At 29.8% G+C, this 17,117-nt stretch overlaps 2 protein-coding genes across 2 annotated transcripts in view; both read left to right on the plus strand.

Annotated features, from left to right (window-relative positions):
* Positions 1–244: 244 nt before the first annotated feature.
* Positions 245–3,461, plus strand: LOC136986940 (cytochrome P450 3A4-like). Its single transcript, XM_067284580.1, has 5 exons — positions 245–256; positions 2,709–2,797; positions 2,876–3,016; positions 3,120–3,279; positions 3,373–3,461. Exons 1-5 carry the CDS (start codon positions 245–247, stop codon positions 3,451–3,453), a joined length of 483 nt encoding a protein of 160 aa, XP_067140681.1. The 3' UTR covers positions 3,454–3,461.
* An 8,124-nt stretch (positions 3,462–11,585) lies between these two features.
* LOC136986947 (cytochrome P450 3A18-like) overlaps positions 11,586–17,117 on the plus strand; it is a 43,624-nt gene continuing 38,092 nt past the window's right edge. Inside the window, exons 1-2 of the mRNA XM_067284586.1 lie at positions 11,586–11,656; positions 16,859–16,981. Of these exons, the coding sequence (XP_067140687.1) occupies positions 16,920–16,981 (62 nt within the window). The 5' untranslated portion in view covers positions 11,586–11,656; positions 16,859–16,919. The remainder of the gene's footprint in view (positions 11,657–16,858; positions 16,982–17,117) is intronic.

Consider the following 17,117-nt stretch of genomic DNA (forward strand, 5'->3'; position numbering starts at 1 on the left):
TTATTTGGCTTTCTCATTTTTGCAGTATTTATGCAGCAAAAAATTATTAGTGCGGCATCTATGGGATCATATTCGACATAATCCGAAATATTTCTGGAATTTTTTAACCCGTTCCATATCATCATCAGAAAACATGTCATCTGTGTTTCCGCCAGTACATATGTGTGCTTTTGTGTGTGTGTGTTTGCGATTGATTAATTTTTTAGTGTATAAATCTGTTATATTAAACATGTTTGTTATGGAAATGACTACAATGGTAATTGCATAATTTTTGTAAATAAATATATTTATTTTTTGGTACAATCGAAACAGTGTTGTTATTTATATTTGTTATACTGGCACAATGAAGTGGCGTTTTCTTGATCAACACTGGGCGAGTTTTCCATCTTTATTTAGTTAGTACGCTATTTTACATGTGCGTTTCGGGCCTTCGCCCCTCTTCAGCTAACTCGATTTAAAACACACACCTGCGAACAACACTTAGCGAACTGGCATGAGACAAAAAAGTGCATGACAATTATTACGGTATCTATAAATACAGTCCTCGTACGACAGTCATAGCAGAACGGTTGTTTTCCTCTTATCTTCATAATGTAATTCGTTTCTTGATGCTGTGCTTTTTCCACATCTTTTTATTCTGATGCCAACACGTACGAGTTTTGGTTAAACATCCTGAAGAACAAGAAAGAATTCGTCAGGAGATAAACGAAAACATCAAAAACAATGTAATTGGTATTTTTTAAGCAATGTTAAATATATGATAATACATTTTTAGGGTTGGTATTTGCAGCAGTTTCAATGTTTGACTTGAGCAGTCGATCGCTGAAAAGAAACACGCAGATTTTCAGAAATCGTTGTAGGAATGTTATCACTTATACCAATATTTTATATTTTATTAATATAATTTTCTTATATATTATTTATGAACGTAAGTAGTAAGCATTATAACTAAGTTAATAATTAATATTTTATATATTTTAATAATGTATTAAAAATTAAATTAACAATTAAGAACATTAAAAAATATTTATAAATACTTTAATTTGTTCTCATTTAATAAGTTATTATATAGTGGCTTTAACCAAATTCAGCATTATCATTGGAGGAAGTTAACTGGTGAGCGATCATATTTAAACAAGAATATTTTACTAAAATGATATTTTACTATAAATTATATAATGTTTTTGTCATCGAAATGATACCCTTGCGATTTTATTGATAAATATACATATATACGAAAATTATTTTTTAACCGATGCATATGAAATGTGTCAATTTTCATTACATAAAATTTTAATGTCACAATATTAATAATAACACACACAGTTGAAAAAAATTTTGAAGAAGTAAGTTTTTTTTTTCTTTTAAATAACTTTTAACGAGAATCAGTTTAGCTTTAGAACTAATCCATGAAAAAGTATTACTGTCTATATACAAAGACAAGCTAACACAAATTAAGATTGCTGTAATATAAATGAATGAAAGTATCTAATGGCAAATATACGAATAAATCTGATACGGTATGTAAATTTGGCTATGTTTTAATATGTAGATTAGACTAGTGTACTGTACATGATAAAACAAAGGTTCGTTCGAAAGAAAATTATTTTCTTAGGTGGTATGCAAAATTTCAAAATTTTCTGTAATGACGTTGCCGAAATATAAGCAATTGAAAAGTTCAAAAATGGTCAAAATCGCTGTATTTTCTTCTTTTTCTTCTTCTTCTTTTTGACCTGAATAATTGAATTAGAAATGCTGCCAATAGTTTCCAGACATTTTAATGTCAACAATGAATTTAAATACTCCGAAGCCGAAGACTTTAAATAATAATAAAATGTATAGCTTTATGAATACATAATGCGTTACTTAACGTTAATCCAGCGAGTGTCGAATCAGAAAGATGCTTCCAGCCGCTGATTGTTTGTATTTAAGCTTCGTTTAAGAATGAAAGATATAACCGTTAATATCTTTCGTTTCTGAAGATGTCATTTCCAATGTAAAGATGAAATTTTAATTTTATTTTATATTTCTTTTTTATGAAAAGAGTCTGATTTTTGATTTCTAGGAAAAGGCTTTTTTACAAAAAGGTAATTTTATATTAATTTTAAATTGTTTTAATAATATATTATTTTGGCTTAAAATAAAATATGTCAAAAGCTACATTTCTTTTTTAAGTGCACACATTGATGCTGAAATTTGGTAAACCTTTGCCCAAGAAATAGGCAACATTTAAACATATGCGTGTTGAGAGTTAAAATCAGTTGTAATTTTTATAAATTGCCATGCTTTACGGATAAAACTGGTTTACAACAATTTTTAAAAACAGTTATTTATATATTATACTTTCGGTTACTTTGGACGAACCTCTCAAAAAGAGGTATTACTTGTTATACTGTTGGAAAAGAAACACACTATTTCCAGTTAAAATATATTCATTGTAACGTAGTCAACAGCCGTTTATATCTTCGAATATTTTTCACCCTAATTATTATTCAATATAACATATATTAAAATTATAACACATAATATAAATTGTAAATAGTATTATTAGAATTTGTTACATTAAGAAATTTTGTACTTCGTTTTAATGTTTTAATGTTTGATGCTGAAATTTAAGTAAAAATTTCTTTTACTTGTTCTATATGTGTTATAAAAAGTAAAGTTTTTAGCGTAAATGAGCCTATAATATTAAAAATATATTTTTATAGGAGGAAATTGAATACGCGGACTTACAGAAATTCAAATATCTAAGTCAAGTAATAATGGAAACATTACGTCTTCATCCTCTTTCAATTATGTAAATGAGTTTCCATTTTTAAATGATATATCTAATCTAAACTTATTCTAACTTATTTAAAAATTTATTTATAAATAGGACAGTCAATAGAGTGTGTTCGGAAGATTTCCATTATAAGAATATAACTATTCCAAAAGGAGTTACAGTTATGATCCTAGTATCAAACTTGCATAAAGACTGCAAGTATTGGAAAGATCCAGAAGATTTCAACCCTGACAGGTTTGACATATTGACATTTCCAATTACAATAAAAATTATCTTCTATCTTTTGTAGTTTATTCTATTTAAATTAATATTTGGTACATCGATGATTTATTTTCAGATTTTCATCTAAAAATTCAGGACTAATAGATCCATCCATATACCAGCCTTTCGGATATGGTCCAAGACACTGTATTGGAATGAGAATGGCTCAAACAGTTATGAAATTAACTTTGTCTAATCTCATAAGGAACTACAAATTAGAAGCTTGTGGAAGTTTGGTAAATAGAACCTTATTTTAACAATTTACTTAATTTAATGTATAAAGGTATTAATATTATTTTTTAATTATACAAATTAATAATTTGTTATAGGAAGTAGAAGAAGACTTCTCGCTTTTCATAGCCCGTCCAAAAAATGGAATTATTGTAAAAGCGACCGCAAAATCTTCGTAAAACTAGTCATAAATGAATTTTAATCAATCGTAATGAACACACTTATACATATATATATATTATATAATGACTTAAAAATTGAAATTTATAATATATAATGCTACATTGAACTTAACTGTTTCATCATACTACAGTAACTACACTCTCACCAATACTGTTAATAAGCACTGTTTTAAGAACTTGCCGTTTAGAATTATGGATAAAAACGACTGTTAGAATAAGTAGGGCTAAAAATATATCATGAATAGTTATTTGTTGTTGTATGGGATCTCAGTACTTTGTAGGGTTACCTTTAGCCCTAATAACAGCTTTGCAGTTGTTCAGAATACAGTTAATCAGTTCAAACTTTTCTATAAAACACTTCAAATACATGCCTGCAATTGCAGTTTGTTTTCAGGTCTCTCCTGTGCAGTTTTCATGCCCACAATATTCTAGCAATTATCGATAGGGTAGGGATTACCTGGCCAGCTTAAACATTCAATATACGTCTCTCAAAATTTTTCTCGTTACCTATGCACGAATTCAAGAACTTTAAGTAAAAGTAATGTTAATAAACCGTAGAGAAAAACATTATTATAATTTATTCGCCATCTTGCTGACATGACATGGCGCATGATTGTTGGAATTGGCTTGAGAGACATGTTTTTGTAGTTTTCCATTCAGAGATCCCTTTTATAAAGAGACAAGAAACAAAATGCATATTTTTCGAAACTTATAAAATTGTAGTTATCTTTTTGCTATTGAAAGTAAAAATAAAATTTTGCAAATAGCTTTTATAATTAAAACTATACTCTTTTATGACATGCAATTAGAATGTATTAAATTGTTAAATAAACCAAATAAAGAAAACAAAATGTCGAAATAATGATTTTTTAATAATTACAAAAACAAAAGAATTTACAGAAATATATTAAATAACATAGATTATTCTCAAGTCTAATCAAAATACAAATCTTATTATTCAAACATATCTGAACTTTTCTACACTGAAAATCCTACGCACACTTACGAATTACAATAGGATTGTATTCAGAACCTATAAAGTGTTCCTTAAGAGTTCGAAAAACAAGAAATGTTCTTAAAGTAGTCATTATAAAAAACAGTGTTAGGAAAATGTGCAGTCATATCCATCATCCATGATATAAGTGTTACATAGGTGAATCCTTGGTGTTTCAAAAGTGTTTTGAAAATTTGTTAATGTTTTTAATTTCAATTAAGAACACCTTCCATCATTTTATGATCATTTACGGTTCATTTTAAAAGTGGAATTAAATTTTGAAGCACTTATTAAGCAAATATGAGAATAAATTTATTCATGCATGTATTCATTTATATAAAACATATGTACCCATATGTTTTATTACAAATTTTAATTCAATTTTATTACACTTATTAGTTAATTTTTTAATGTTTATTTTGATTTAAAAACTTCATCATAATTAAATTCATAACTTAATTCTCAACATATTTCATAACATTAACCAATCATATCGTAGATATATAAAAATCTGTTATTTGCTTTACTGTTTTGGAGGTACAGTACATTGTTTAATTATTATAACGAAAGACGTGAGTAGCCTATATTAATTTAATAAAAACAATTTACCTTGATATTGACGATATGGTACGTTTTAGCTTAACATTATATAAATGTTTACTGTGTTCTTTTACGTATAATACAATCTATAGCTAAATTATGAGATATGCTGTCAGAAATCACTGCCTTGATCCTCGTTTCACCATGTAATGCACACACATTACCCTTATAAATATCGCAGTTTGAACGCTTTTAAAAATCATATGTCATATAAAACAAGACAATTTTACAAGAAAATTCTTCTGAAACACAGTTTATTGATGATAGCACAACGGAAAGTGAAATATTACAAAACAAAAATATATCTAAATCGATGAGCTATGATCATGACTTTATCAAATAACGTCAATTTTAAAGGTGTTTATAATCAGATTATTAATAGCATAGAATCTTTTAAAAATTCCGTGTGAAATTTAACATTACTTAAATCGAAATTATTCTATTCAGTGTGCATTATTTTATTACTAGCAGCTGAGCCCGACGTTTCTCTGGCAAAAAATAACAACAGCAAAGATTAAAATTATTATTAGATTATTTCGTACTTCTTACCCTTCTATTATAGTATACTATAGATTTTGATTTATATTTACAAAGATTATGTTACGTAGAGTTTATCACACCGAGTGCCCAATCTAACACATTTTAAAAATTCTTTAAATTGTGTACTGTAGAGGAATAAAGAATTTTTAAATGTGTTTGATTGGGCACTCTTAACCTAAGATAAACTTTGTAGTTACATAAATCAAATAATATAATATAACAAATATTAAAACGAAAACCGTATAGTTTGGTTATTTCAGCTTACTATTGTCAGATTTAATTATATTTGTTTAGTAGCTGTATATGTTTATTAGTGGGTGTCTCTTTAATCCGAAGAAATTCGGTAGACTATCTTACAGCTAAAACAGGCTTAAAACTTTTTATTGGTTTTTCATCAAATGCATTTCGGACCAGTTTTATGAGTTCTAGTCCCTCATCAGTGCTACAGGAAGACAAAGGTTTCTTAATTAACATTGGTGACGCGAGTACGTAAATAATAAGATATACAAAATTTCCTACAGAACATTCTTAACTAAATTACATTTTTTGTACCTTTTTAGTTCTTCGTATACTCCTTATTAATTATACATTGCTCATTGGGTTCTGTTTTCATATCCGTTTTTTTAAAATTCTTGTTCACTCGTGTATTTACAGTAGTGCTACAATTATAAAATTTTTTCATATATAAAAATTTTTTCGAGTAAATAGTTTACAAAGATCTGTGTAACTTATACAGGGTTATCTAAATATAAGAACGTACTTACTATTTTCCAGATGTATTTCAACATTTTCCAATACATTTTGGTTCTATAAATATACATTTAAGACTGTGCGTAAAGCTTTCGCTTTTTACAATACAAGAACGTTTTTCACAGTGGAGTGCCACTCATAAAACTATTAGCTTGTTGCGCCCTCTATTACATAATACCACTGTTGGTCGATTTGCATGCCATTTGACAGATTTACTAAGTTACTATTATTGCTATGTTTTTTTATCTCTATGTGTTCTTTAAACCTACGTTTATAAATATTTTTTTCTGAATGTAATATTTTTGTGTTATTTTTTTCTATTTGGCAACTGTTGTCTATTATGTAGTTAAACCACGGGGAGGTGTTATGTCTCAACCTGATGGCAGCCATATGTTCATTGATCCTTGATTCCAGTTTACGCCCAGTTTCACCTATGTAATACTGTGGGTGTTGACAATTGCAGCTGATTTTATAAACGACTCCCGTTTTTTCCCATATATTATTATTATTTGGTTTTTTAACATTACAGATTTGCTGCGATATTTTGTTTGTTAACAGGGGGGCCAGAACAATATTGTCATTTTTTAGGATTATATTAATGACTTCATCGGCGTTTTTAATACTATTTTTTGAACTTTCAAAACTTTTTAACTTATATATCTAAACATATTTTTCATAAATATGTTTAGATATATAAGGGAACGGTTTGTGGTTGGTTTCTTTCTTGTTTTTTATATTAAACCTGTGTTTGTAATACTGTGTTTGCCAGTTATTTAATAATTGCTTGGGGTAGTTATTAAGTATATATTTATGGTTTAATTTTTCAACCAGAGTTTGACGTTCTTTATGTTGACTCGTCCTTGTGTAAATTTTCTTTAAGTCTATAATATATGTATTCTTTTTTATGGTACCAGGGGTGTAGGAATAATAATTGATTGTTTTGTTTACGTCCGTTGGTTTTTTGTAAGTTTTAAAGGTGAAACAATCGTTCTCTTTTTTTATAGTTATATCTAAAAAGTTTATTTTTTTATATTTTTCTAATTCTGTGTCAAATTTTATGTATTGGTTTATGTTATTTATTTTCTCAAAAATTATTTTTTCATTGGTTACCTGGTGGTTAAAGATTAATAAGTAATCGTCAACATATCTCATTACTCTTTTTACGCCTGGAATTTTTTGTATCTTGATATCAAAATCTTTCATAACCAATTCAGCCAGCTTTGGTCCCATTTTTGATCCCATGCTGATCCCATCAGTTTGTCTGTAAAATTCATTATAAGCTTCAAAATAATTGTTTTTATAGGCAAATTCTATTAGGGTTATTAAATCATGATCAATGGTTTCATTTTGGAGGCTGTTTTTTATTAGATCCCATTTTATGTTTGGATACATGTTTTTAACATCAAGACTGATTAAAGTGTCCGTTTTTTCTATTTTTATTTTTTGGATTATATTAATGACTTCATCGGCGTTTTTAATACTATTTTTTGAACTTTCAAAACTTTTTAATTGTTGTTTTATGTAATTTTCTAAATTATATAAAATTGAGTTTCGAAAATCAACTATTGGTCTATATTTTTCACCAGCTTTATGTGTTTTTAACCTTATATTTAATTTAGGAGTTCTATTATTTTTGAAATTTAGTATATAATTTTTATCTATTTCCTTAATTTTATTGTTCAAATACATGTTTTTTACCATTTTAGTTAAATCTTTTTTAATTTTTCCGTATGGGTTTCTATTTAATTTTATATATTGTTCGTTGTTAATTTGTTCTTTGGTTTTTTCTTCTATGACCTTATTATCTATAATTATAAGTTGTTTCGTTTTATCAGCTTTAATGATTGATAAATTATTAGTTTTTAAAAATCTTTTGTTTTTCTTAAGTTAAAACACAATTTATTACCTTTATATTTATTTTTCTGGTGTGATTGTTTCATGTCTTGTATAACAGAACCTATAAGATCACTTTTCTTTTCTTTTTTAATAGGCATATCTTTAATACTTTTGTCTATGTTAGCTATTAAAACCACGGTTATTTTATTAGTAGGTAAGTTAAAGTCAGTGCCTAAAATAAGAAGGTTTTTGACAAATTTAGAAATTTGTTTGATAAACTAATTACTATTGTCAGGCTTATCACAATACTCCGATGGTACGAAATGGCACAATTTTATTTGTCATTCTCGATTGGTGAAGACACCAATTGAGAATGAGATTTCTTAAATTTTTTCCTAATGTTAACTATAAGAAACGGTACCATTTACAACCGAATATCAAACGGTAATCTGCCAACGAAAGAAATTTTGGTAAAAAAAACGATCCAAATATTTAGACTCGGCACCCTCGAAAACCACTTAAAACATATTTTGTGCTAACCGGTAACCTTATATTATGTAATTTTCGAATGCCATCATACCTGTAGGTGCAATAGGAAGAAGAGGCTGCTGCTATTGGAAGTTGAAGTTAATTCGACCAAAAGTAGTCGTTGACCTTTTCCCGGAAGAGAGGATGGTCAACGACTAATTAATACCAGTCTAGTTAATGTTTGAAAAGTGATCCGCGTTGGATAGGTTGGGCATTATGTGAAAACAAAATATCTTTATTTTCACCTGATATTTTGTTTTCACTTTTGACTAGGATTTCCTTTCTTTGCTAGTCAGAAACTACACCAGTATAATAAATCCTCTTTATGAACAAGGTCCAAGTAATCAATATAGAAACAGAAAGGTATAACAAGGACATAGGGGTAAAAAGAATTAATGTTTAGGATTATGTTTTCAGGCAGATAATGACCGTTAAGTGATATTAATGTATACTAAAGAAAGGAAAAAAAACCGTTAAGTAATATTAATGTATACTAATAAGTTTCAAGTATTGTTGTTATGTTTTGAAATAACTTTGTTGAAACGGAAAACAGAAAAAAATTTTACATTATTATTCGCCCTATCGGTACATAGCGCGAATGTATGCAAATTAAAAACTAAATTATGTAGTTGAAGTGGTTGTAAGTGAGATCTGTTTGTAACAGCAGCTATGGTTATCATGTAAATCCAATAAGACTAAAATTCCAGATATAATAGTTGTAAATATACCTTTTGTAAATATGAATCATAGTGAAAAACTCGATATATTTATATAGATAAATATTTAAAACTCGCAAAGATTTATGCTGTTGGTCTACTTGTCCTCTGTCCAATTTTTTGGAACGATGTGCAGTCCATTGTATAATGGGTAAAGTTATTGTGAACACTAAAAATACCCCCCTTTTTAGTCATGTAAGTAAATGTATATTAATTGTTAATTCCAGAGTACAGGTTCTCAACAGAAAAGCAAATATTCCGAATGTGATAATTCCCAAAAAATGTTGTGCCGTCTGTATACACGTACTTGTTACTTGTGAAAACTGTTTTAAGGTATGTTTTCTACAATATATAATATTTATGTAGCGTATAGTTCTCTTGTCGTATTCTCAAATTTATATAATTATATGTATCCTCTCATTATATAAAAAAGTTTTTTAATGTTTAGTTGGCTGAAGAGGGGCAGGAGTCCGAAACGCGTGATGTAGAAAGCGTCGCAAGTGAATAAAAGATGAAAAATTTGCCTAGTGTTTAAATTTGTCACTGCATCGTGTCTGTGCAAGAAAGAAAATATAAAACACGGTTTCATCAAAGAAAAGAAAAAAAAAACTGTTTTTATTCTTTTAGGGACGTAGAAGGTGGAAGTGATCTGGTCAAAAAAGTGTTTTTCATGATTGCTATTATGATTTTCTTATTTCGTTATATTTCACTTTCATTACTTATATAATAACTATGTAGTAACATAGTTATTTCAATTTTTTTAATTTCTAAATCTTTTTCCTAGAGAAGTATGTATTGTCAGCTGAGGAAAATAGCAATATCTTATGAATAACTTTCCCCTATGGAAAATTCTCAGCTTTGTCTGATAGTGCTTTAACAAGCGATTCGAAATTACAATTATATTCCTAATCTTAGCAGCTAAAAGTAGTCCGGTCAGACCATGGCCGGATAGGCTGAACCTGTTTCTATTGTTTTGCTTATAGAAACGAGTATATAAAAAAATTTTCAATAATCTTTTTCTTTGGGTGATTTTACATTTATACTTGAAAATACATTTAATAGAAGTTTCACTTTATTTTGAAAGTTATAGTGGCCCTGGGCGAAGAAAGACAATGGTATATTATAAAATTTGCACAAATTTCAATAGCATTCTGTGATAATTTCAAATAATTGGTAGAGCGTATTAGACAACATACGCTCTACAATGCTTTTTATTTCACTTAAAGTTTAGATAAATAACATCCTGTTTTAAAAAAATCCAGAAACGAGTTGCGTAACTATCCCGGCTGTTATGAGATTTTATTAAAAACATAACTTTTACATTAATTAATGATGATAAATGAAACTGTGATGTTTATTTGGGTATATGGTGTTTGGGGAAAGAAGAGCAACTGCCCTCTCATGAGGAGGAAGTTTCCACTCTTTCACTGCTCTCCCTTGTCCTCTTATAACTGATCTCTCATAGGGAAAATTTGAGCAAATCAAAAATAAAGTAAATCTGACAGAAAACGCAAAAAGACTAAGAAATTATTAGAGATGACAAAAAATTGATACTTATGATTTTATTTGTGTAAAACTTCAGAAAATTCAACCGCATTTTCCTCTTAATCAGTGTCCTCTTATGCACACGAAAGTTTACATAATAAAGCAAAAGTTATTATGAGAAAAAAAGAGCAAACTATGTTAATTTAGATATCAAACTATTGATAAAATTTATATGCATACGTAGAAGTTACGTACTCGGACATTTTCATGCTAAATAAGAATATTTATATATGAAAATACATCATCCTATAAAACTGTCTTTTGAAACTTAAAAACCATTACTTTATGTATAATGTCAGACTTATATACAAAAAACGTTAAATCAACAGTGAAAACAGATAGTAGTGGTTGCTGTTTCACTGTATCTGTTTTCACTGTAGATAGCTGATGGTCACCATCAAATGATCGTATTCGTGAACGAAACGAAAGAACACCAAATTCCATCATTTTATTTCTGAAAGTGAACGGAAGCTTAATAACGTTTCAGCCGACAGATCTTAAATTAAGCAAATTATTATAAAATAGACAATTTTTAAAATCATGAGATTTTTCTAATGTGACAGAAATTTTTTAACGACCTTGCGTATGAATTAAGTGATTATGAAATTACGTCGTATGTTTGTAAGAAAAGTCATCATTCGAATCGCTTTGCAGTATTTTATAAAATTGCTTTTCGTTTTACAGAATAAAGGTAAGGTGCTTGATATATTTTTCTATGTTTTATTTATTTTTTATTAATTATATAGATGATAAAAGAGGTAAATAATAATAAGCAGGTTATATTAACTTCATATCATATATCCCTGGTTGATAAACCACGGCTCTTCTACATCACTACTGATTTTTTCGTGCAGTTATAACTTACAATTTATTTTTTATAAACTACTACTTACACGTATGTAATATTTTTTATAAATGTGCTGAGTATTGTTTGATATCGATTAATTGTGGATATAACTTAACCTTGAAAATATTGCTGAAAGCTAAGGATACGTTGAAAGGAATCGAATTTTAAAGTGTCTCAAATTAAAATCTACAAAGCTTTTAACAGTAAGTAATTGTCAGGGATGTCGAGAGGGAAAAGATGCTGGGGACTTTTTCCGGACCCGAAGAAAACTTAGGTGGCGGTAGAGATTTCAAACCCTGTTAATTAATACTATTTTTATTAATAAGATAGTCAGACATTTAAGACTGCCTTTTATTAATAAAGAAACATTCTACGTATTTCATTTGTTCAAATAAGTAAATAAATGGCAAAAGAGATCCGCTAAAGAGAAGAGGGATCCGCTTTACTTCCGTCAACCCTGGTAATTGTCAGATCCCCGACATGGTCCGAACCCTCGCCGAAAGTCTCTCTCTCTCTCTCCAAAATAAGGAATGCAAAGTGGAGGAAATGAATTCCTATTAATAATAATTTATTTGTCATCGGAATTTCGAACGAATTGTACCTTGAAACTGCCAAAGAAAACTATGCAACTCGTGATTTAAACAACGAAGGTCCAAGTTGTTTAAATGACGAGTTGCATAATTTTTTCTCCATAGTCGATCCCAGACGGAAGTGTTTGTAACCTTGGTAAAAAACGCTTCTGCCTGCGATCGACTATCGGCGTTGATCTTTCCCGAGGTCGAATCGGTCTCGACGAACCCCCTCCCGGAATGAGGAACGAGATATCCGTAAGTGAAAACGAGAGAACGAGACCAATCGTCTGTGTACCAAGACACCGAGGCTTGTTGATCCGTTTCTGTTCAATTCGTCCAATATTGAGCTGTTGTCGTACTCCTCGTCACCGCGGACTTCTGTTCCGTTCGTCGAACGGTGTGTGCTTGAGTTTATCTTCGACAATAACGAAATTCTTTCTGGACTGAGCAGATCCGGAATTTTCCACATTTTCCGACAAACTCATAGCATGGACGCCTAGTTGATCAAACTTAAAAGATCGAGCTTCTCAGGCTTTCGTCCAACTTATCAATAAAATGAGGATTGTTAATAGTCTCTCTCTCGAAATGAACGGTTCTGTCGAACAACGAGCTTAGTTTCGTGTCAAACACACACACCCACTTGCATGACCTCGTTCTGTCGCGCCGTTCTGAGGTATAAAAATTCTTTCTAGCGGAATTTCTACTTTTTATTGGACTTTCCATATCGGGCCGTGACACGCGGGCTTCACATAATGATAGAGAAACGTTGATATTTATTTGGATAAAACGAAATTAATTTATATAAACCCATTTTAAATAGCCTTTCTTAAAAATTTGTATATTTTTATCTATCATAAAATGTCAAAAGGCTTAATTTTGAGGGTAGAGATGGGTTTTATAAAAAGTTGTATTCTCCCGTCGCGTTATACTACCGTATAACGCGACGTAAGTATACAACTTTTAATTAATCAACTTAATCAACTTAAAATAAAATTATGCACTTCACTGTTTAACATTTATTCACTATCGAAAGTATCAACAAATAAGTTCCAACGATGCCGTTTTGTTAATATTGGTTGTACAGTACAGATTTATTGACAACCGTTACAATTTACAGACTCCTGAAATTGCAAAAATTGATCTGTCCCGTATAACGCGATTTCCTACAACGCGGAACGTATTCCCCGCGTTATACGGGAGTCTACCGCACTAATAACAAGTAAAATTATCATTAAGTCTGGCCATACTGGATATCCACACAATCCTGTTTATCTCCCCGCCTATTCATCTCTAATCAGCTATTTCCTTTTTTACAATCGCCAAATTATTAAAAGTTTAAAATACGGCGTTTCATTATATCCTGTTTTTAATCTACGACTGTAAAGTTAGTTCACTTCGAAAAGCGGAAAAAGCAGTTTTTATTTACGACATTTATTAATGAAAGAACACATCGCCGATCTGAAACATAGAAGGATAAATTCGGTCTTTTACGAGCATTGTACAATAAATAATTGTAATATAAACAAAGATGAAGTAAGAATTTTACACAAAAAAACAAATTGGTATAAACGGAAATTCAAAGAAAGTTACGAAATAATGAAAAGCCAAACCAATAACATCTATAAAAGCTTAAGTGTTAAAATCCGTGATAATTGGTTAAAATTAATATAATAATGTCTAAAATATTATCAACAACAATAATTATGATAACAATAGTAATAATAATTAAAAAGATTAATTTATAATATAATCGGTTTTTCAAAGAAAAGTTAATATGCCAACGAGATTAAACAGAACCTTGTTAACAAGGGTATATGCTGGAAGATGTTCGATGTTAAGTCATGAAACCTTAACTATAATAGTAATTTAATTTGTAAATAGGTCTATATTTTAAACTGTAATAGTACCTTAACAATTTTAACTGTAAATAAATAATTTTAAACGGAATCTATATGTGTCAACACCACCTAGAAGAAATCCTGGAAGTCATGGTATGTCGTATTATTAAGGTGACCAACTGTTTTCCTTTTGTAAGTTCTGTTTTTCCTCGAGAAGTGTCCTCCTAAATGCCCTCTTTTTTGATATTTGAAGATTAATTTGTAAATCTCCATATTTGATTGATGCCGAGCCGATCCGTTGCATGTAATGTGACGTGATGTGTTTGTATTGACATGACGGTTCATCAAGGCTCGGTACATTGCAGCAAAACGCGAATATGAAACGCATGTGCTCTGCACAGGAAACCTTGAGAGAGTGCGCTGCATGCAAGTAGCTTTGTTTACTTTTTACCGAAACACAACACGACACATACGCATGCACAGAGGCGTACCGAGGGGGGACGTTGGGGGCTGTCCGCCCCGGGTGTCACCCGTTCAGGGGTGACACCCGGTGCGTGTAGGGGTGACACCCGACTGTGAAAAAATAAGTAGCGAAATAAACGTTGATAACGCGCTTTAACATTAAGTCATGGAAAGTTCGACCGACTCAACAACCCATGACTAAAAAAAAATAGGTCAACGGATTCACGCTAATCAATATAAACCTATGTGATGATATCGCTTATTCGATATAGCGTTTAAGTTTGCTCGAGTGCGGGCATATTACAATTCAATAATCCGATACTGTTTTATAAAACATTTAAGAAGGGTGACTCCCACGGTATATCCGCCCCGGGTGTCACCCATGCTAGCTACGCCACTGCGCATGCAGTAGAGATTATTATAGTGTATTATTATTGCAATCAATAAAATGTTTCTTTTATTTACAATATTTTTTTCTTCAATTTATGTGTCCTCCTTTTCATTATAAAAAAGTTGGTCACCTTATTATTATAATATAAACATTTGTAATGTAAGAAATTATAATGTGTCTTATTGGGTAGCCGACAGAAGAGGGGCCTTTGCCCGAAACGCATATCGGCCTATAGGAGATTCAGAATAAAGATGATGTATAAATGCTTTGTGTCTATCAATGCACCGAGTCGTGAAGATAAAAACAAATGTTATTTTTAATTAACATCTCATAACACATGTCGCCATACATAATTTTAACGTTCAGCTACTGTCATAGTGTTTTCTAAAATTTTAAATTATTTATTTTAAGTTTTTTGATTAGGATACTTAAATTTTCCGTCATAGTGTAATTGAAAGTTATTGCAATTCCTTCCTGGTCTGCTTAACCTCCTGTTCGATTACCGGGAAGGTCGAGTATGATTCATTGCCGGCTTTTCGTTTCGCGGATAGTGTTTACGTTGTACATTAATATAAATACATTAACTAGAAAAAAAATGTGTTTCAGTTAATATTAATAAATGCGCAGAATTTTCTATTCTTGATTGCTTCGCACATGCACAAAATTTCGGGTTTTGTTAAGATCCATAACACTAGAACATCGAGTTTTAAAATTACAGAACTCCAGTTTCGCTCTCTCTTTGCAGACGTGTGACGTACTCATGACCACTTGCTGCTGTACTAAATGATTACACGATGTGCAAAATGAATGTATCGAGAAAGCCATTTGGCTGTTAACAGAACAATTAAAGAGTATGCAAAAGAGTTCGGAAAGGAAGCAATATACGAAAGTGGAAACCTTCTTTATGCAAGTACTGGTGCAAAAGTATTGATTATATTAGAAAACAGACAATAAAATACCATTGTCTATCTCAAACTCATGCGAAACATAAGTCTGTTTTACTGCAAACAGAAAGATTTAATACTTTCTGCGGTGTTTCCGCAGTTATTAGATAACAAGCCTGCACATTGTATCTACACATTTCTCCTGCCACTGGTGCCTACCTGATGGTAAACTATACTGTATATCCTATTTTACTATTACATATGATTTTAATTTGTTTTAATTTCTCGATATTAAAACATCAGTCTTTTGTAGTATTAATAATTTTAATTTTTAGTTATTTTATCGTAATCAATTTGTTTCAAATTACTGTTTTTGTCCATTGTATTTGGATTCATAAGTATGACTTTTCGTGAATGAATTCAATGAATTCACGAAATTCAGATTTCTATGTAATCTTCGAACATGTTTCGTACAAATTCCTACTGATCACGTGATTGTAGATGATTTGTTCATTGACTAAAACAGAAAGCTGTTTCAATTTTTTAGAACATATGTCAAACGAATTAATTGTCGCAAAAGATTAACGTTATTAATAAATACTGTCATAGGTATTAATTGAACAATGTCATACATATTATATAAAGAATTTTTATGCTTAAACTTTAATAAATTGAAATCAAAACATAAATCATCTTTATATTGCATGCTATACAATATGATTATTACCTATAAATATACGTGTAGGCCTACTGAATGTTTGAGAGTGATTATTTTTTAATGTATTAACCTTTACTTCTTTATTATTATAACAAGTTTGAGATTTGTTTTATTTACAGCTGTAAATAAGTAAATTGATTTATGATAATAAAATATTAAAATACTATCATTATCAAATTAGGTTTATCACTTTTACCTCGATCAATGTAAATTGGGCAGCGGTATTGAAGCACAAAGTATCCATGCTGTCATCTACAATAATATTATTCACTTTTTTTACGTGTCTTCTATTATTTTGGATAAGGTAAGCATTCTGTATTCTTTTATTTTTTCTTTCGTTAACAAATAAACATTAAACAACTTAGCAGATTAATTGTCACCATCATAATTTTCATCAAATGGTCATTAAAACAATTTAGAGTAATCAAGGACATAATTCT

The sequence above is a fragment of the Centruroides vittatus genome, unplaced genomic scaffold (assembly GCF_030686945.1).
Source record: "Centruroides vittatus isolate TY-2023 unplaced genomic scaffold, ASM3068694v2 scaffold_1424, whole genome shotgun sequence".
Classification (NCBI taxonomy): Eukaryota; Metazoa; Arthropoda; class Arachnida; order Scorpiones; family Buthidae; genus Centruroides; species Centruroides vittatus.